The sequence below is a fragment of the Diorhabda carinulata genome, chromosome 1, assembly GCF_026250575.1.
Source record: "Diorhabda carinulata isolate Delta chromosome 1, icDioCari1.1, whole genome shotgun sequence".
Classification (NCBI taxonomy): Eukaryota; Metazoa; Arthropoda; class Insecta; order Coleoptera; family Chrysomelidae; genus Diorhabda; species Diorhabda carinulata.
The window spans coordinates 14,314,585-14,338,377 of NC_079460.1; the positions used below are offsets into that span (position 1 = coordinate 14,314,585).

At 30.8% G+C, this 23,793-nt stretch overlaps 2 protein-coding genes across 5 annotated transcripts in view; both read left to right on the forward strand.

Annotated features, from left to right (window-relative positions):
- The window catches only part of LOC130900911 (actin depolymerising venom protein gelsolin 1-like), a 42,369-nt gene extending 40,527 nt beyond the window's left edge, over nt 1–1,842 (forward strand). For all 4 annotated transcript variants that reach the window (XM_057811906.1, XM_057811872.1, XM_057811895.1 and 1 more), the window contains 3 exons: nt 60–471; nt 1,115–1,361; nt 1,458–1,842. In XM_057811906.1, coding sequence (XP_057667889.1) covers nt 60–471; nt 1,115–1,361; nt 1,458–1,616 — 818 coding nt within the window. In that variant the 3' untranslated portion in view covers nt 1,617–1,842. The remainder of the gene's footprint in view (nt 1–59; nt 472–1,114; nt 1,362–1,457) is intronic.
- Nucleotides 1,843–12,874: 11,032 nt separating this feature from the next.
- LOC130890674 (uncharacterized) overlaps nt 12,875–23,793 on the forward strand; it is a 28,229-nt gene continuing 17,310 nt past the window's right edge. Inside the window, exon 1 of the mRNA XM_057794892.1 lies at nt 12,875–13,120. The gene's annotated coding sequence lies outside the window, so the exon portion shown is untranslated. The remainder of the gene's footprint in view (nt 13,121–23,793) is intronic.

Consider the following 23,793-nt stretch of genomic DNA (forward strand, 5'->3'; position numbering starts at 1 on the left):
ATTGATTAGTATCATGTTTGAAAACTTCCAATCATAGATGTGATTTGGTGTTGTTTTAGATCTGTATAGTCCAGAGAGTGACTACATCCATTTCTTTGAAGCTTTAGGAGAAGGCTCCAAAGACGAGGTACCGGATAATACCACAAGCAGTGATGATGAAAGTTTTGAGAGAACAGAAGAAGCACTTGCTACTCTTTATAAAGTTTCTGACGCTACTGGATCTTTACAAGTTACTAAAATTGCACAAAAACCTTTATCACCGAACTTATTGGACCCCAATGACTGCTATATTTTGGACACAACAGATGCGTTGTTGTATGTATGGATCGGAAGCCAATGTGATGCTAGAGAAAAAAAAGAGGCAATGAGTAAGGCAGATGGATTTCTCAATTTACACAGCCATCCAAAATGGACACACGTTGAAAGGATCGTGCAAGGAGCTGAGCCTGTTGCTTTCACACAATATTTCAGGTACCTTAACATTTGTATTATATATATATATATATATATATATATATATATATATATATATATATATATAAATTTGTTTAATCCAAAGTAACTACCTATAGAAAAAATTTAGAGATACTTACCAGTTGATAGTATTTGGTTACAACACGAATGTGCACTGTCGTTACACGTGATGTTCGCAATTTTTTAATCTCTGTTTTCCTGGGAGGTGGAATGTTATACGAGTACCTATTGAGTGGCCTCTAGGATTGATAGATCTTACACCTTTAGATAAACCGCAAAATCTATAGGAATTACTAGACCGAATTAGAGATGGAGTTAAATAATATTCTGTATTAATTAATTTAAAATGACAATTTTTGTATTGTGAAATTATTTTCTGAATAGATGATTTTTTGAAGAATAAGGTATAAAATACCCACATTTCAATTTAAAACAATTAATGATTACGTTTCGAAGTCAAAATTGGTTTCGTACACTAATGAAAAAACGATATTTAAAATTAATAAATTGACCTATACCAGGATTTTTATCAATAATAAATTGGTGGCAAAATAATGAACTTATTCCAAAAACTTATCGCGCTCTTTATATTGTCCGATATTCAATTTACAATGTACAATTTTTATTTTTTTCTACATAGGTCATGGCAAGGATTTGGGGAGACACATCCAAGATTGCTACGTTCTATAAGCTCTTCTGCACGTCTGTATCATTGTCAAATTCGTTCTAGATCCCACAGGTTGAAAGTTGAAGAAATTAAACGCTACGAACAAGAAGATCTTTATGATGATGATATTATGATACTGGATGCCAACGATATTATTTTCGTCTGGATAGGAAAAGGTGCTAGTGATGAAGAACGTGCTAAGGGACCCAAATATGCACATGTGAGTATTTCATTTGTTTTGGATAACTATCTACTTAATTCAATTTTCATCGTTTATTTATGATGTTTTAGAAAATAAAAGTGGGTTATTTTTTAGAAAATGTTGTCCCGGCAAGGTCGTGAGGATATTCCCATAAAAGAAATTAACCAAGGTGATGAACCTGAGGAGTTTATCAAACATTTTCCAGCCTGGGCACCAGATTATTGGGATAATATGCCTGATGTAAGGAGTTTCATCAAAAATGAGGGAGACTAGACTCATAATTATTTTGTGTACCTACTAACTGAGTGTTGATAATAACTGAAGATATTTATCATCAACGACAATGATAATTTAAGGGCTTTATTTGAAATAATAATGGATACATTATATATTTACTGGTTCTTAACACTATATTATTGATAATATTTTGTATAGGTATATGTATTTAGTTTGTAAAATTTTAAAGCGATTAATACTTATAAAAAGCTATATGAAATGATTTTTAAAATGTATTTTTTATCACGAACAATATTTTCCTATCATTCGAAATTAACAAAAAGTGTTTTCCTACATGAAATTGAATTCACAGCAAGGCGACCTCATGAGAATTCCAAGGAATCTCTTATCAAGGCTGATAGAAAAATCGAAAACGACGACAATATCAGTGGGGAAAAAATTTATTATAATTTCGTTAGATGTGGTTTCTTTATATACAAATATTCCTATTACCATTGTGAAAAATATATTGATAAAAAAAATGGGACAAAATTAAAGAATCTATAGAAATACCTCAACGAATTTATAAAAGTTTATAGAACTCACAATTACAACAACATATTTCAAATATGAAAATGAAATATAGAAACAAATTGATGGTTGTGCTAAGGAGGCTTCCATTTCAAGGGTTATACCACAATTGGTAATAGAAGATCTTGAGGTAACGGACCTAAGCAAACTTGATATTATTTTTCCGATATGTACATGATTGCATTACTGCTGTACCAAAGAATCAAATTGAAAACATAAATAAAAAATTCAATTCTTATCATAAAAAACTTCAATACAGAATTGAAATCTAGCAAAATAGTACAATCACTTTTCTTGATGTCACATTATATAAATTAGCAATAAAATAAGAACAGAACGGTATACGAAACCAACTTAGTCATCAAGATATTTGAACTTCAAGTCATGTCATCCTATGTCACAAAAAAGATCAGTGATAAAAGTTTGGCCGATAGATCTATCCAACTATCGGATCCCGAATTTAGATGCTTAGCTATTCAAAAAGCAAAAGCTGAATTGGAAGAAAATAATTATACGTAAAAAATGATGAATAACATATTCAAGAAAAGGATAAACAGATACTACAATCAATAAAAAACAAAATAGAAACTAAACATTTTCCCTTACCATATGTACAAGGACTTTCCCAACAATTATCGAATTATTTCAATAAATATGATATTAGTATTATATGGAGTATATTTTAGAGGGTAAGGCAGGGCCGGATTAAGATTTATAAGACCCGGGGCTAAAATAATGACGAGGCCCCCTTAAGGAATTCGAAAACCCGGAAAAATTCACAAAATAATATCAATACGTTAGATTTGTGGTATCAACACATCAAAAAATACAGAATGATTTCCAAATGATGGGGCCCTCTTGGACCTGGGGCACCCAGTTTTTTGCATCTGATGACGAAACAAAAAGTTGTTCTTCCCAAGATCGAATTAGGACATCATTTTGTTTTTGATAAGAATTCGTGGGGTCTTGTTTAATTTTGTTTGTTGTCTTATTGTTCAATAATTTCATCATTTTATTATTATAATGATTTCATGATAACAGTTTTATTAGATTTATCTGCTCCTTAAAATTTTGAGACTTCTATTTTTATTCATGAATTTTTTGGTTTTTTAGTTTGAAATTTGATATTGCTGTTGTTGTTTGTTTTTCAATTTATTTTTGAAATTTGTGATAATATTACGAGTATCAGATCTTATTTTATTTGGAATTTCGTTATTTAAATGATTGGTGTTGCATTCACTATTACATAAGATATTTGTTACAGGTAATTCTTTGTCACTAGAAATATTTAGATATGATATGAAAGATAAAACTTCTTTCACTTCATCTGGTATGACAGCATCAGTTAAATTTTCGATCCATTTTGATTTTATTTCATTTGTATTTTCAGCAATAGGTTGTTGTTTTAATATTAGGTTAACAATTTTCTCAATATTTTTTTCTTTGCATTTATTGAAAAGTGATTTAGTTCTTTCTGGACATTTTTCCTCAGATTTTTGGAAAATATTAATAGGAATTACTTCATTTGTTTTAACTGTTATGTTTTTTAAATCATTTTATAATTTTCTTATTAGAATAGTTGATTCGGTAATAGATAGTTGTATGATAGATAAAACGTGATTTTAATATTCATTCTGCAGGCGACTGTTAGTAAATTTTATATGGGATAATTTTAAATTTAGAAATGTAGGTATCAACTTATCTTTTTTGCACCTCTGTAGAAAAATTCTTCGGTTTCTAAGTTTTGCAATTTTGTGGAGGATATTTTTGAAATTTTTCAGATTCTGTTTGGCTTCAGTTCCATATAGAAGTTCAATGTTACGGTAGGTAGGCATGATTTCATCCATGCCGGTATAAATTTTTTTAATTTCTTATTTCTTAGACCTTTTGATATGTTTATGTTTCTAAATATTTTCGATTTTAAGTCTCTTCTGTTTCAAAATTAGTGCTTTTAATAATTTATGAAAGATAGATAAAAATTGACGTTTCGACTTTTCTATCTATTTCTATCAAAATATGATATTGACACTGCATTGAAAAAAAAATAATTATCCGGAAAAAATGATAAATACCATATTCAAGAAAAGGATAAACAGATACTACAATCATTAAAAAACAAAATAGAAACGAAACATCAAAACATAAAACATTTTTCCTTACCATATGTACAAGGAATTTCCCAACAATTATCGAATTATTTCAATAAATATGACATTAGTTTAAATTATAAAGGACATAGTACATTATCCAAATATTTCACTAAATTAAAATCTAAAACACCAAAAAAAAAAAGAAGTAATATTATATATCAATTGCCTTGTAATAATTGTGACGCTGTCTACATAGGGCAGACATCTCAGTATTTAAAAAATAGACTAAATACGTTAAAAAAAATAGAACTGCAATAACGAACCAAGAAATATCAGAAAAACATAAATTCAAGTCATGGTTGTAAAAACCTAGAGAATGAACAAATTTTACAGTACCTGGATTTTGATAGAGAGTTTATTTTGATTACATAAGCTGGAAATATTGCTTTGAATGCATTATTATCATAAGGTTCTGTTAAAAGTGATATACCCATTGCTGATGCTTAATCAGTCAGATAAAAGTATAGTACTATAAATTGCTTTGTATAGTATGGGCTATAAAATATTTTAAATCTTGTCCATGTGGGAGATGATTCAAACTCACAACTGGCCATAAGCCACAAGAATTTTCAATTTGTTTGAGCCAAATTAAGTTTGTGAACTAGCCCAACAAGGCAGAAGAATTTGATTATAAGATGGAATATAAACGAGGGTTTATTACATTGAAAATTTCAATGAATATTTCTTCAAAAAAGCTGAACAGTAATGTTTCGTTTCTTACTTACAGCGATTTGTTTATTTATTATTTTTATAGAATTAATTTCTAGGAAAGTCTCCTTATTTGTTTATTTACTTTCTGTAACCGAATTATCGAGACATTTTTTGTATAAATACTCTCAAATTTATCAGCGAAAAGTCAGTAGATAAACTGATCCCGAACACATCGGGTAAACGGTGTGTTAATATTTAGGTAAGTGCTTATTAATATGACTTAGTTTATAGTTCAGTAGATAGTAAAGAAAGTTCAAGATTAGCTGTAAAGAATGAAACAGATGCAATTCAAATCGGTATATTTACCCATATCACATAAAATTTTGAAAATTTGCTTAAAAATGTATACCAATTAAATAGTGCAGAAAATGAATCAAATAAAATGAACAACTGCGTTACACTCTTTACCAAATTCTTAGTATAAATTTTCAAATTTTTTGAAAATTACATAAATCGGAATATTATTAAAGTAACATAAAATAGGGATATCATCTCCATATTCAACCAATCCAGACAACAGTTAAAATTCACCTACATTGAGAACATAGTAATATTTAAATACATTAGAAATTATGTACAATAATCTCAAAAAGAGGTCTCCAGAGACATTATATATCTATAGAACAAGTTCATGACAGTAAAGATAACGTTTTCCAAGAGAACGGCAAATATTATTACAATGTTGTCAATAAGAACTGGAATATAATTATATATATATATATAATATATATATATATATATATATATATATATATATATATATATATATATATATATATATATATATATATATATATAGCGATAGCAGCAACACGACGAGGAGAAAGGGATTTTCTCAAAAATTACAAAAATGATGTCATCTATCGCATAAGCAAGATCCCCAATAGAAAACCGAAAGTAGTCCACCAAAATCGACTAACGCCGTTCGAAGGAGACAAGGAGACCATTACCTACATGAAGCAGTGAACCAGTTGCAAGAGCCTGACCCTGTCCTCGAAGGCGTATGGAGGTAACCAGAAGTACCAGCTTCACGATCAATATACTCAAAATACTATATATATATATATATATATATATATATATATATATATATATATATATATATACACCAATAACAATATACGCAAAAATATTCACAAAATATAAGTGCCGAGTGACATCTAGGCGTTAGAGATTTGCTCGCTTAGCTGTTCTGAGAAAGAGTAAACTTTACTTCAATCCAAAATGGCCGGGTTCATGAAAATAAGGAGTGCCATGAATAATGTAGAAGGAAAAGGGATGTAGTTATGTTAGGTTACTTAAAAGGTGTAACATATATATCGGAGAGGATTAAGTTAATTGCATGCTATTAATATATTGAGAAGGTTATAACAGACTATTTGGAATTTATGCTTATTAATTATAGCATGCATAATACGTATGCTACACCCCCACCACAAGGGAAATAACCTTAATTTCTGAAGTTCTGCGTTGATCGATATAAAAGTGTGTGTCTGCTTGTGTACGTGTGCGTGCGTACGTGTGTGTATGTGTGCCTATTAACTTTATTTTGTAACTAATTCTCAATATATCCTTCTGTCACAGCAGTGGATTACCAACCACCAAACTGAAAAATCTGAACCTCTGTCTGAATGTATCCAGGCAGAAGAACGCCAGAAATAATATCCTGCGTAAAACATTTACCATTTTTATAAAAAAATAAAAAAGCTTTTGTGTTAGGTATGTACTGACCTCAATGAGATATAGCGTTTAATTGAACTGAGAAGGGTTTTTTGTTCATTGTCCACTATGGTGAATATCCTTTTTGCGGGTTTAAATGCTTTAACTGTTACAAGATATTTTAATATCTTAATATAATTCAAACAATTCATCTATTCTCATTGCTTCAGATAATCCGAAAATCAATGTAACCCACATAATGATTTATTTCATAACTATTGAAATAAATAGTTGAACGCTCTTTGTCACACTTTCGACTTCTTCAGTATATATCCTTCTTTTTTTTTCACTTGATAAACATTATTAATTTATTACATTTGTTGATGTCTTTGTTATTTTTCAAATTCAGTGTCGATTTAAGTATTACGTATTTTGGCCATAAACTTGCAAGTAGACCGTCCTCTGCAATATCTGAGAAATATTTCAACAAAAGCGTCTCTGAATAATGCTCTACTTATTTCTTATTGCACCAAAATATAATATCGATATACGTTTTTTCATACACTTCTGCACTTTTCTGGTAGTGAACTTGATGATTCTGAATTAGCACTTTCTGTCAGTTCCCGCGGAGTTTATGTAAAATTTTTATCCACCTCTATTTGTTACAACACTAATAACCACCAAATTTCACAATTATAAACAGAAGACACTTATAATGACAGCGAACAGCGTTTTAGCTTGACGTTTTATATTGCTGATTTCCTTGGTTACCATGCAAACCATCAAATACATTCATTATTTCAAAAAATCATGCAATATTAAGGGTTATTAATGTATGATTTTGAAATGTTTATAACGGACGTAAATACACGGTTGATGGAAAAAGTTTTTTATTACTTTTATGTACGTTTATACGTGATTTACACTTTTTTTAAACCACTTTTTCTTTGATCAAATATGTGTTAAGTGTCGAATTGGGTTTTTCTATTTTCATTATTACATATGGTCCTTTATACTGATACGAACAAGTCCACGATCTGGGCCGTGAAGCCGGTCATGTCTGGTTATAACAGAACTCTAAAATTTGGCAAAAACGGAATTCGTTTGAAGTTTGTTTTTATATATATTTTTATAAACAGCGGCGAGTTGTTTATGTTGTTTTATTTTAACTATTTTCTAGGATGGACTTTTTGTTTGTTTTTGATTTATAAACGAGATTTTTTCCGGAGTTACTTAGTTTGTAATAGATAGTCATGTTAACAGATAGTGAACAGAATGAAATAGAAGAGTAACTAGTGAATTTAAATAAATTGGAAAAGTAATTATACAAGTAGTGATAAGTTAATTATTATATATGTTAGTTAAGTATTAGTGAAAAATTAATTAATTGTATAAGTTAGGTAAGTCTGGTGTTCGTATTTAAATAAATTAAGTAAGTGAAAGACAGTGTGTATAAGATTACCCCACCCATAGAAAAAGTATAAATAAATAAAAAAACACTACAATATCATGAGTTACATTTCGTTCGATTTTCTCTACGTCAACGTAACTGTAAGATACATATTCCACATAGGAAATTGTGTTTCGATATTTTTCATTATAAATTTTCTTTCTAATTTTTTCTTTTCTATTATGTCGGGAAATCGTTTATGTACTACTTGTAAACGACATTTAAATTTGGTTTCATATGAGTCAAGATTATAAATCGTATAGTCGCAACCGTAAACGAGCGCAATTCAAGGCTCGGTCCCCGGAAATTGTCAGTTCTCTGTCCCGCTCGCAGGCACAAAGCGCACGCGAACACAAGATTCCACATTCGCGGATTGCTCAGTCGCTCAGTTGTAATTATCATAGACTATAAATTGCTAAAGAGAAATAGTAAAGCACCTGGTGTAGTGTTTTCACTGTTCATACCTACTAAAAATAAACTTTAATTGACAAAATTACAAGACGTGCATACGCGTCAAGAACGCGAACTGCGAGTGTAGACTGTTGGCAATCTTATCCACGATTCGCGTCGCGCTTCGCGCTGCTATTAACGCCGTGGTTCGCGTGCGAGTGTGGATCGGCCATATCAATTTCGTTGGTCAATTTGTGTGCTAATTAAACATTTTTTTCAAAAATACGTTAAGACGATGTATAATCATGAATAACTGATGGTGTTGTGTTTGTTGTATGTGAAGATGTAATAAGATGTCAAAGAATCCCAATTGTTTTGGTAATCACTAGAATATGTGCGAAGATATTCGTTTAATACACGATGATTCTGTTCCGCTGTTTCTAACGATTGAGAGTGATAAGGTGTTGATTCACTTGATTAGTTTCAAATAGTTTATACACCCTCTCAAGTACTATGAATTTTTAGACTTATACTTTCGCTACGGTTTTTGCTGTTTTATCGGGTATAGGGATACTAGTGACATAATTTGATGAGCTATCATGAATAGATAATGCATATACGTGTCCCTGACTATGAAACACTAATAGTTAAGAAATTCTAAATAGAATGAAATATGTGACCGTGGATATTAAGTGACGTTAGTTTGTTTGAGATTGATTGTCTAGTAATTCTAACGAAAGCACCAACAATATAGAATTCCGCTTCTTATTTTGATTAGTTCCACAGATATATGTCTTGAGGTATTCTAGTTAGGGTAGTGATATAGGGCAGAAAAAGTTGGGAGAAATGGCAGCTATGTTCGGCTTTTTAATGGGAAAGTTTTTTAAGAGATATACACGAAAGATCATCAGGCACGAAGGCAGTATTTTTGCAGGTATATAGAGTTGAGGATAATTCTAAATAGGAAAAAGGGCAGTTAAAAGATGTAATACCTTGCAATTTTATCAAAAATTTTGGACAGAAAGCTTCATCAGAGGCATACGAGGTAAGATCGGCTTTAGTTTTGAACTTTGATTCAAATATTTTGCCAATATGTGCAGATTGGCAGCTGATAGTATAGCATATATAATTTCCAGAACAATATTCATATTGAATAAGAGAGGTATTACAGATAAATCGGTTTCTGTTTGGAAGGAATAACTAGTCTAGTCGGCGTCGGTCAAGCGTCAATACCACTTGAGTAAAGTATGATTTTGACTAGGAGTATTACGGAATATAATAATGGGATAGTGATTATTATCATAAAGACCATTAGCAGTATGCCAATTTAGTGAGGGAGCAAGTTTGATATAACTAAAACTGAGATCATTGAAAGGGGAGGTACCGGATGAGAAATTCAAGTGTGTATTATAACCAGTATTTATCAAACTATATCTCCTATAACATTTAGGTCGAACCAACCATTCTTCTAACTATTACATTAATCAAAACCCTACTATAGTCTATTTCAGAAAGGTATAGGTAATAAAATGGGGAATTCCGTCCAGTTCGGTTCAATTTCGGTGTGTCGGCCAAAGGTGTAGGGATTACTTAAGTAGTAGATTATACAGTTACGTTTATACCGCTTAACCGCCTATTAGTGCCTCTGCCTAATTCCAACCTATTTCAGATTCGGCTTAACCATGCGCCGTAACGGCAATGGTTCCGCCTTACCGAAAATTTTTAGACCTTTATATTTGTTTAGTTTAACTTATCAGTATTTGTTGTTAAGCCGTAAATAGTGTTGACAGTATTTTAAAATTAGTAATAAAATGGCGACATTTACACCAACGAAAAGATGTTCCAATGATTCTCCACTATCAGTGAATGAAAAACTTATTATTTTAAATGTACATGATTACATAAAATACGATTACCCGAAATTTACTGTACAAGAAACTGTCGAGCGATGTTTCCGAATGACTGGAGTTGGAAAGTCCACCGTTTTTAAATAATTGCGGGGAAGAAAGATAGCAGGTCAAGTGGAACCTCCCAAAAAAGTTCCAGGCAGACCAGTAAAAGTCCTTGATGAAGACACCAAAAGTATAATTCGAAGAAAAGTTCACTCTTTTATTTTAAAAAGAAATACCCACCATAGACAAGATGTCAATGGAACTTGGTCAGTATGACAGTATTCCGTTGATAACTAAAAAACTTCTATGAACCACTTTGAGAAACATGGATTTTGCCTGGGAAAAGTATAACCGTAAAGCACTTTTACTCGAAAGCGATGAAATTGTTTGCTGGCGACGAAAATATTTAAGAAGTATAAATCAGTACAGAACAGAGAAGAAGAAAATCTTTTATCTTGATGAGACGTGAATTAATGAAGGTTATACAGTACCAAAAATGTATTAAGGTGTCTTCAGGTAAAGGAAAAAGACTAGTAATCGTCCATATTGAAAGTGACAAGAAATTTTTAAAAGAAGGTTTGCTAACCTTTCAGTTGTGCCATACGGGAGATTACCACGAGGACATGGATTCGGATGTTTTTGAAGACTATTTTGGTGAAATGATAAAATATATTCCGGCTGATTCAGTAGTAGTTATAGATAACGCAAATTATTATTCTCGACGCATAAAAAAGACTCCAACTTCATCTTGGAGAAAACAAGAAATTATTGATTAGTTAACCACCAAAAGTATTGAATTTGAAGATAATTTGATAAAAAAAGGACTATTAGCTATAGCAAATTTACACAAACATCGTTTTATGGAATACGCCGTGGAAGATATAGCGGAAAAACATAGTGTAACTGTGCTGCGCACACCGACATATCATTGCGAATTAAATCCTATAGAACTTATATGGGCGCAAGTGAAAGGATTTATAGCAAGACACAACACGACATTCAAAATGAAAGACGTTAAGCTACTATTTGATCAAGCCATTAAGGAGGTGACACAAGAGAACTGGCGATAAGCAGTCCAGCATGTCATTAGAGAAGAGGAGAAAATGTGGGATCTTGACTACTTGATCGATCGGACTGTCGACCCGTTAATTCAAAGTCAAGAGGAGATGACAGTTTCTCAGATGATGAAGAATATTATGATTTTTTATAATTTAATTTCTGTATAATATATCTTTTGTATAATGTTCAATAAAAAATAAGTATACCTAATACTATGTACATAATGCCTAATTTTTATTCTATTAAAATAAAATTCTTTCCTTTTTACGAGTATCCTACCGGTACGCCTTTGGCACAATATTTTCAGTGATTGTGAATGGACAACAATAGGCTAAACCCATATATTGACCCCAATCCGGGTGGTACTACCTGCACTTGATACAAGGAAAGAATTTTGCAATGAAATCAATACCAAACTATGAAAGTGGCTTAAATATTCGTTGAGTCACTCTGTGGTCCCTTTATATACCTAACGAGGTTTATTACTCTATACCTTTCTGAAATAAACTAAAACCAAATATGACAAAAATCTATTGCAGATAGATTAATAAGTTTTTATTAAAAATTTCTAATTATTTTACTGAACTTAATAACATCTCAAATCAAGCAATACAAAGAAAAATGAAATTTAATACTCGGCAACAGAAGAATGAAGAGAGGAATTTTGTCTGGTTTTGGAACAATATTTAATAGTAGACAGCAAACATTACGATGACGCCATTATTTTATTGAATTCAAATTAAATCCATATATCAAACAATCTAAATAATCAGATATCATTGAACACTAAAATTACACACGATTATAATTGTTGTACCTTGTTGTAATAAAGAAAATGGAATAATTGGAAACCAAAAATACGAAAAACTATACCTCAATAAAAACCTTAAACTCGTGACAGAAGTTAGAATAAATAGGATATTCGGAAGTCACATCATCATACATATATTATTACCGTTTTATAGAGTAATTAATTTTTATAGAAATATTCCCAGAATTGAACAAGCACTGATATAAAGTGGAATATTTTTCAATGGTTTTAAATTATTTTTAAATGTTTTAATTTAAAAAATTATATACATAGAAATTTGACGTCTACTGCATTTTTCCGTCTATTTTTACTTCTAATCTATTTTATACAAATGTTTTTTATCCTTCGATATTATTTTTGGTTGTGAAATATTCACCAACTTCAGAGGTATCACAAATATTTAAGTCATTTAAAAACGTGAATTATGTACGTCCGTAGAATGATGAAGTAAAACACCAACAATCGAAAGTTAAAAGGTTGTCAAAACGGATCTATTGTGCAATGAAATAATGCGTCAACGAAAAGAAAGTGAATCAAAAGCGTGAAAATTCCTGAATCGCTATACAATGAATTTGGATCCGGACTTTTCAGAAAGCTTTAATCATTGTTCCACTAGTAACTCTTCTCCAAGAGAGAGGGGCTAAACTTTCACGTCGATATAAAACCAACGGAACATTTTAGGTGGATTACTTTTCATTCAGCCACACATTAATGAGTTTTGTTCTTATTTTTTTTAACTGTGACGGTCACGGATAGGTAGTGTTGTGTTATGTGTATGGACAAGTGCAGTTAAGGATTAACATTATTTTGTGCAGATTTTTGATAGGCTGTATTCGACTATAACTAGAGTAAGTACCTAAAAATATGAAAACTCGAAAATATTACTTGTAAGCACAGTGAGAGTGATTATATGATCAAGTTTATCGTGATTAGTGTCAATCAATCGAGATAAATGTGACCGGCCTTCACCTAGTGCAGTACTCACCTACTTTGTCAAGGCCATTGAGCAGCCAACTAGAAATTTAAAACATATTTACTGGAACGTAAAAGACGTAGCTAGACTTTCACATGCGTCAAGTATCATCTGCATTTTATAGTTTTTAACGGTTGACATTACAAAAATCAAGTTACGAAAACAATGTTTTGTAGCGCTCACATTGCGAATTCATATTTCATTGTTTTGGGAGCTTAACATAATTATGGGGTATCGATCCACAGTTGCCAGCTTATGCCATTCTATTGAAATAATAGATATTCTGAAAAACCGGATAAATTTAACTTTTGTAGAATAAAATATAGAAAACATTTTTATAAGCGTCATTTGAATATTCTATCTATATTTAAAGTATATTTTAAAATCTTTATTTTTAATCCATTCGTGAGTTCAAATTAAATAATGTTTAAACAAATATATGTATATGCAGTTTTTATATTTATAACCGTTATTATACATCATAGCGATATACATTCGTGTAGTTTAGTATGTTGAAAATACCTAGCTTTGCAATGAAAAATTCTTTATTTCACACTTATTGTCTTGCATAGTCTTTCACAGACACAAATCTATGTCACTTGTGAAAGTGATTTTTTGGTCAACCTACTTTTGAAATGAAATTTGGATTTTCTCACAAATTCAAGAACTAGATTCCATAATTCAAAGGTATATAATAAAATAAAAATTAGAGATCTCACCGGAAAATGTTACACATATGAACACTTTATTATTTTAAAAAGTTAGAAAAAATCATTATAATTTTCGAATAATAACATAAAATTACTACTATGTTAGAATGAAAGCATCCTATAACTTTATATTTATGTTAATACGGTATATTTTGAAACAGGATTTTAATTAAATTGCCAACAGTGTTGTTCATTTATTTACTGATTGTCAAGTGCTTAATTTTATTGATCTGGCAACTACGGTTGATAAACCTATCAAGAAAATATTAATATAGCTACCAGCTGTTTTATCTCTGTGTATAAGATACGGTATTGAGCACACAGTTGAAATGAAAGCAAGGCAGTGTGTCATGAGCTTTCTTTGCGCGTACTCACATCGCGCACCATATAAATAAATAAATATTGCAGTGATAATTACGAGTAGATACACACCTTATTTAGCGTTGCCTTAGGGTCTTGAAATGATTCTACAACTACTTTTTCTTTGATTGAAAATTTTATTGTAATTACGGATCTTCAGTTACTTTCTTTTAATTAGAAAAGGTTGCTCTAAATTATTATTTTAGAAATACCTATTATTTTTTTTTTAATAGATGTAGCCATCTTATATATTCGTGCAAATTGATGACATACAAAACTCAAACCATAATATGAAATAATAAAATACAAACAAGAAACTTTTGTTGAAATTTCTATATTTTTTTAACTTTTATGGTTATCCTCCTGTCTTAGTCTTTAATGAAAGCCGGTATCTTTCACTTCACTTACTCATAATACTTTCTTAATCCTTATGTATATCTACCCTTACGGGTGTAAGACTACTCATAATAATGTAAGAAATATATTGTTACAGGCTTCACAGGCCTGTATTATTTGACCTTTTTAACCATTTTTATTGAATGGGAAATTTCTCATCTGTTTCAAATGATTAGCATAACTTTCACTAAAACAGTTTTATTGTTCCGGTATTAATAATAAATGTAATGTGACTCAGGTTTTTGAAATGTTCCTTTGCCGTTTCTGTTATTAATCTGAATTCGTCACAAATGTCTCTTTATTTCACTTCATTCACTACTTAATACTTCCTTGCTTATCACAATAGTGACAATTAAAAAAAAATGAACTTTTATTCTTCACCTGTTCCATTTCGATTGTTTATTCTTAATTCTTCTAGGAACAGTTTATTTTCCAAAAGATGTGAGATGGATTATAGTTCACAAACTGTCTGTACACATTAAGATTGGTTTCAGCAAGAGGTCTCGGGACGACTACTTGCCGAATACCCGTCACATTTCCTGAAGTTTCCGATAGTCCAATAAATTTGAAGAAAAATAACTACTACTACTTACTAATATATTACTAACCTATAGGTGAAAGCGTTCACCAAGTATACTATAATGAATGTACCTTAATATATAAACTCTCAGAATATTTCCAGATAGTCTTAGAATTATTTTCGCAATGTTAAGACATCTGTTCTGAAGAAAAATTTATTCGTACAACGAATATAGTGTAACACCACTAACCTCATTCAATTCACAAACATCGAAGGAAATTACCTTTTGCAAAATAAAAATAAAAATACATTTTGAAAAACAATATAAATGAAGAATCATCCAACACTCTACTCCTAATTTACAAGCTTGAACCGGACATGAAAATAAATTTGCCTTTTTTGCGTAAAAAGAAAGTTTATTTGATAATTGGGATGCCCGACAACATGGTCATTGGATATAGTACAATCTTCACTATAGACCTATTGTGTTTTATTGCAAGAAAACAACTATTAGCATAATTCATACGTTCCTATATGGTATATATTGTGCTATGCATACTGACAATAATGACTAGAAGACAAATGGCTAACACTCTTTTACAGTATGATTTTTAAATTCGAAGTGGATGATGAAATTAATGGATTTATCTTTTCAAAATTTGACTTATAAATATAATGACTATCAAACTAGATTTGACAGAAAACAGTGGATATATAGAGAATTACATAAATGTGAAGACTACGAGAATGATCTCCCGCATTTTTTAGTTATTTATTATGCGAAGTATTCCAATTCAAAAGAATCCAAACGGTACCACGGAAACAAGCTTGAAGAATTCGGTAGAGCCAGCTGGAGGTAACATAAAAAAGACACTAGTTCGCTTCAGGAAAGGTTCTACTGGGCCAACTACCCTAAAGAGGTTGAAGAATGATGCAAATATTGCAATCTAGGAGTATCGTTACTAAATCATAAATTAATCAACTTTTTTCATAGTGAAGAATAGGAATGTGGTAATGGTGTACATTTTATCTATTCGTTTTTATTAATAGCCATAGTATCAAGACTTGTGTCGATTCGCTTTAGCACAATTATTTTCCAAAGTTTTTATTTTTTCAGAATATCTAGATTAACATCCATATATTTTACATACTTAGTTGTATGCACATCAATATTGTAATGAAACAATTTCGCTATAAAAATATAATTCGTAAAATTTATTCTGAAAAATTGCCTCATCTGCCAAGAAGATATCAGTAGTATAATTGAAAAAATGAATTTAAAATCATTCAATTATTTAACAATCGATTCGTTATATATCTACTATATAGCTTAATCCTACAGAGATTGAATGTCAAAAATAATTTGATTTCGAAATTTATTGTAAATAACGAATAAAATTTCTAATTTTTATTCGTTTCTATTTTCCGTGCTCTATTTGTCAACATGGAAAGCTTATAATATAAAATTCACCCACTTTCTCTTCTGCCTTGCATGGTACACTTAACACATTCAATGCAATTATTTTTTGTCTTGTGAGTAGTGGATTACTGTTGAAAATGTAAGTTTATATCGTGCTATTTAAAGAACTTGTACCGTTCTATTTCAAATTCCTCATGAGGTTCTAATAAATAGAACTTGGAATCTCATATTAATGAATCAATAAGTGATATTTGCTTGAATATGAATTCTCCAGTGTATTTTATTTACACAATATACAGTGTGTAAATGTCGAATGGAATGAATTCCTTATTTCGATACCCATACTTATATTCTGTATGTACACATAGTGTACATATAAAAATCCTGAAAAATCCTGAAATATGCCAAATTTAAATTGGTATTCTTCATTGTTAAAATGCGATCCCTACTTTCAACTCTCTTCAAGAGAAGTATAGGCTTGCGATATATCGTTTGAAAGGTCTCTTCATTCTCTATTCAAAGATATTATCGTTTTCAAGTTTATTGAAGGGATCAAGCTAAAAAGAAAAAGGAATCATATGAATGGATAATTTCGATATAACATACTCAGATTTTTAGTTATGCCTATAAAATGATATCTATTCAGCTCATGGAAGGCGATTTTGAGAAAAATTATTTAAATAAGACTTTATGTTTCCTAATGAGTGCACATTTACACTTGATGGACTAGCAAATTTACCGCTACTGGTCAATGCTATACCCTCGAGTTGTTAATGTTTGTATAAGCATTTCGAAACTAATTCATACTTATATCGTGATCCAGGTAACCCTCAATTTCCAATGAATGCGATATGGTTTCAGCAAAATGGAGCACCTCCACATTACCTGTACCTCATGCAATATTTCCGAATCGGTAGATAGGAAGGTGAGGATCGATAGAATGGCCAGTGCGACTACCTGATCTTACATTATTAGATTTCTTCCTCTTAAAGGCATTATGCACAAAACTAAACCTTTAATTTAAATGACTTATAAACGAATAACACTTGCGATAAGGTCAATCAGGCTTGATATATGTTAAATAATCATCTACTTCATTGAGAGTTCTTTGTAGTGTTCATTTCACTAAACCTCGCATTATATTTTAGTTTTTTATTGTATTGTAGGAAATTTGTATCTGATTTTACTATATTCTATATCAATTGTTGCAATAAACTTGAAAACAATAACATTTTTCAATAGAGAATGAAGAGACCCATCAGACGATATTGTGATATATCACATATAGATACAATTTTAAAAAATTGGGGGTCATTCGAAGATTCTTCAGACAATAATTCATTGTGGATGTGTAGTATTATACTGAAGCGAAATCCTTCTGAAGGGGCGCCTTGCAGGGGCGCGGAGAAAACAAATTTGGGAAAAAAATTTGAATTTTTTTCTAGTAGAAAATAACTTAACTTATTTCTATCGAATTTTGATCTATTTTTTTATACGTTTTTTTGAATAATTGGGAGATACGTTAAGTTTATTCAAATTTATTCCCCTCCCTTACAGAAAATTGACCCCTGCGTCCATCCCCAAGTTTGAAAGCTTCACACTTACAAGCTTGAGACATTGCATTTGGATGAAATAAATTCCCTGAATATAAAGATATATGTAGGTAATATTTTTCATGTAAATTCCGAAGAAACCCCCCATCATTCCTTCATAAAATGAAAATCCTTTTAAGTATACGAATATAATTTTGAAACATACTTTATTTTTCATATACAACCGGAATTGGCAAATTGCACAAAGAGTGGTACAATACAGATTATTCTTACATACAGGTACAATACAGAGCAACCGCGTTCATTTCTTGTCTTGAATAAGGAATGATGGGAGAAGGGAGGGCGACTCCCAAACCTCATGATAAACCTTGTTTCTTCGGTATTCGGCTTTTTAAATGCTAAGCAACATGTAGTAAAAGGCTCAATAACGAATTGGCTCTAGTCACCATATCTACTATTTGTAATGCTTCAAAATTCCTCACATTTTGTACAGAGAAGAAAATATTCAAAAAACGTATAAAAAACATTAAAAATCCTCGAAACTAGGTAACTTGCGGTACCTCCTGTTTCCCCCCACCTCGACATATCGAGCTCATATTTACGTTAAAATGTTATATTTGACCTGTATTTTCACAAAAATTCAAAAAATGGGGAAATTTTCAATTTGAAATTTGGAGCATTTCTGGAGGTCGGATCTTGAAAGGAATGACATATTCATGTTCAGGAGGGTCCAAATATGTAAAATCGGCCTTAAGAACGTCGATATTGCTCACCCCACTTTTTCACGGGGAGGAACTTCAAAAATCGACCCCCTTTTTTTTCTTTAAAATTCACTGTATTCTTTCATATCTTTATTTTCACGTTTATGCGTATTAGCCTATTCTATAAATGTGTTAGTACCTAATTTTGATGGGTATTTGTTGGTGAATTGAATCAATAAACTTGTATCTATTCAGTTTAATGAATAATAAAAATTCAGTAATTCGCAATTTATTCTTTTTGAGAAAATATAAATACGTAATTCTGATAGATCTTGTAGAAATATGTTATAATATGATATTTTCCTTAAAATAAAATAGATAATGAATGAACTTTAGTTTGCTAAATCCCAATCAAGCTTTGGTTAGTATGCTAAAAAAATAAGACAATTATAATCCCACAGTCATAAAATGCATTGTTAAAGGCGATAAGAAATAAGTTTAGAGTATGCAAACTATGCAAACCAGAGCCAACAACCAAAGTAGATCAAAAGTAAAAGTGGTTCTTTTTCGCGTATCACAATATATTCGTTTTAGATTAAGAACAGAGTATATAAAGAATATCGTAGTTTTATGCATTTATTCACAAAGACAATTTGTCGCACAATATGTAGTAAGTCAACAGATGTATTTTTTGCCATGATAATGGACCGATAGATTATTTTAAAAAATTATACGAGATTATTACTATTCTGTGGCAATAGAATTAGACACAGATGTAAGTGAAATTAATGATACACTAGAAAATTTTGAATCAGTGATATAGAACCCCTAAAATCCAGTAAATATTACATTATTTCAAAATTTTTTTACATTGTGTGGTTGTCATAAAAGTCTGAATGCAAAATATGCATATTTTAATTTAATTATTTTCACGCTGTAAGTACTAGACGTTGCCATAGAAGAATTCACAAGTTTATCATGCCTAGAACGCGAAGAATACTAATTAGCGGCAGCTGATGAAGTTCAAGAAATTATGGCCAGGACGACCGAATACTAACAACCAAAGGCACAAGACTAGTGAGCAGAACAACAGTGAGCCAAGATCGACATCTAATGTTATTAGTTCTAAGAGATCGACATGGGAAATAACCACTTAGTGATATGCAGAATCTAAAAGCATTTTTAAAATGCGTGCGCGCACACGTGTGTGTGTGTGTGTGTGTGTGTGTGTGTGTGTGTGTGTGTGTGTGTGTGTGTGTGAAATGTGTTTACATGCATGTAGGAAGGTGTGGAATTTCTTCGTACCGACCTCAGGCTGGTGTTATCTTCAAATCTGGATCATTGAAGAAATGCACAGGAACTCTAACTGATTCCTTTACTTAGAATACTACAAAATCCATCTTTTCAGAAAAATAATGATAGGTTACACATAGCCGGACGAACGTTGGACTATTCCTCCACTAGGTTTAAATTCCTTGTCTATTTAGGCTCACATGATCAGCGTAAATGGCCTTGATTTAACAGGTGAGGACATGACGAAAAATGTACAGTGTTCTCCTCCAATACTGAGATATTACAGGAGGATGCTTATAACCTGATAATCATTATGCATAGACCCATTAGTGAACGTTATTAAAGTTTGTGAGCAGAGAAATTGTAAACTTTTATATCTCAATCCATTCACCAAAATGAAAGAATTTTCACTGATATTTCAGGTTTCTCTGTTATTGTGTATACCTTGAACAAGGTGTATCTTACCTACTTATAAATACCAACAATATTTTGCCAAAATAACTAGTTCATCTTCATTTTATTCACGCATTTATGAATGGTCAATCTGATGATGAAGAGGAATTTCCGGTAGTTACGGATTGAAAATATTGTATAAATGTAAGTATATTATATTTTGATATTTATGCTGTAATCGATCTTGTATTTTATTATTTCCTACTATTAGGATAGAATGGGAAAGTGTTGTCGGTTCTAATTGCCTGGGTAGTCCTTTTGCAGACTTGTTTGTCGCCCTCATCCTAATTCATGGATGCTCTCCAAAATTAAGGAATCCTCCGGGCGTCACTGGCTTTAAATTAAGGCTTCTTAACCAGATTATATCTTTGTGCTTTCCTATTTATGTTAATAAGATCTCTATTACATAGTAGCCGCAGCCCTGGCCAAAGGTTCTACCATGTTTAATCTGTGATGACGACTTCTGCGTACCCTGTGATTAAGCCTACCAGAGTAGTTGCCTCCTTTCTACTTAGCTCGTTAGATTGCTTATTTTTAGGTTACTTGCACACAAACAAGGACTGTTTGTAAATTTCTAATAATTATTGAGGTAACAACAAAATAATATAAATATAATAATATAAATATCCTTTGCATTTGATTATCAATAACACTTCTGACATATCTTATTGTATTGTAAAATTCAGTTTCTCGCATAAGACTACTCTTGTGTATGGGTTGTTATATCAAATTATACTATCCAGTAAATTCTTATTTAAAACATTTTCATACAGTTCATTCATTAGTACGTATTAAGATAAACTGCATTCATACATGTGATGCCCATTAAATATAAATTTTTCACACGTATATTTTCAAAAGTAGTTTTGTTATTCATTATAATTTTCTTATATAGATTTTATTTTATTTGTGTCTTTAATTAGTTATTTGTATGTTTGTTTCTAATTTTTGTCTATAATTTGTTCACAATAGAGTATTTCTCTTCCTCTTACTCTCTCTCTCTTTCTTCCTCTTCATATATAACGAGAAAAATTTCATTGAACACGGGAAATTCGTTTTTATTCGTGTTAATTATTTATTTGAGCATGATGAAAATATCTCCCCAGAATCTTTCAAATCGTACTGTTTCTTAAATTGTGTTAAGAATCGATATGCCATTGATACCGTTGAGATTAATGCTAAACCAATTTCATTTTTTTACTACTAAGAAAGAATTTTCAAGAGGAAATATAGTAATTATGCTATTATGGCGACTTCCTTTTTTACAAACAATTAGATTGTATTCATAGTTTTTTACTGGAAGAGAACAATTGAAAATGCGCAACTTTTCTTGTACACTTTCTTTAACTTTTATTCATACTTTTTTAAATAGATAATACTCTCTTGTTAACAATAATGCGCATCAATTATTTGTGTTAATAAAAATTAATAATTGAATTTGTGTTCATATCTATTAAGATTTCATGTGCACGTATACACAGAAGTGGGCCGGAAGTAATAGTTCGGTACTGTAAATAACTTTGCTCGACTTCTTTGGCACCAGCATTTTCTCTTATTATTATTCATTCAACCGGCTACTAATGTAAGGCCGTAGAGCAAGAATATTAGCAAAGTAGAACTATCATTCATCAAGTAGTAGTGTAACTAACATTTCGCGATCATAAGAAAGTTGTTAATGAGCAGTTTAATATTAATATTTTATTTATAAACAAGAGACTTCATAAATAAGATGAAGTTGAATTCATTGTAAATAAAATGGAAATAAATGAAGGTGACGTATTTATTTACAAATAGAGTATGATCCATTTACGAGCGACTGACCATATCTTATAAACCACATGTCCTAGAAGAAAACTTTAGCACAAAAATGTTTTTCTGCTTATTAGTGCAACCTATGATTTTTCTGGTAAAGTCCAAATTCTTGTAGTAAACCATTATCTTATCACTATTAGAAATTGAAAGAGGGACAAAAATTACCTACAACTTAATTATTTCAAATATTCAAAATGGTTGTCATTATTTCTTATGTCTACCTTCAAACTTCTGTATTCAAAAAGTCTTAATCACAAATCTTCTGAAGGTATTTACTTTTTAGTTTCTGTAGTCATTTTATCCATTTTAATGGTTTTGCAGAAATTCCTCAATGTACCATATATTAAACATTGTAAGAAAATATTCAGAAGATGGTAGATTTCAAGCAATCGGCAAGGTTCATATTTGTTGCATTGTAAAATTGGGAACTGGTATTGAAGTGAGCTTATAAATTGTTTCTGAGAATTTAGCATTAATCTTAGTGAACAAAAGTGAAATTTTGCTTCACGCCAGGAATTGGAGAAAAAAATTTGATCCATTATTATCTGAAATGATAATCTGCATTATCTTTATACCATTGAAAATTCATGAAACCACATTATCCAATAACGATATATTGAATCTGCACAACAGCTGCTACTATTCAGATACGAACATAGTAAAGGGAAATTAAATATTGGAGTGTAACAAGATTGGTGTGAGATTTTAAATGATACCCATTTTAACTGAAATTATTTTGAAAGAAAAAATATAGAGGTATAATAGTTTTCCAGCGCATTATACAACAGTTGTCGGGGATATTTGAATACGGCATTTTGAAATGAATAAATTTTACATTGAATACCAATAAGAATATTCAATCAACATTATTAACGTATTGATCATTTCCATTTTTCCTTAACTGTAAATTTATTTGAAAACCGACATCGAGAATTTTCTAGTATTAGTTGGTTTTTTCTGTGTCTGGGTAGTTCTACCGGTCGGATCTTGATACTTTGCACTGCATTTTGAATTTTTAAGTCTTTTTAGATACTTCCTATGCACGATAGAAGTCGGAAAAGGTAATTCAAATCAGCTCAATAGGTTCCCTTTATTAATAAATCGTAGTATATCGTCTTCTGGTCTCATTTTTTATAGAAACAACATACCGTAATCTGTACAATTTCTCATTAATATTTAGACTCTACAGTTTTGATAACTGCAAGTATAGCTGCCTAATGTCTAGCTCCTTTATATCAACACATTCTATCCTCTCGACTGCTTTTTATAGCTTCAATGAATTTGACTTAGTTCACCAAGTCTCAGTCCTTGTCGCTTTCCGTTCTTTCCA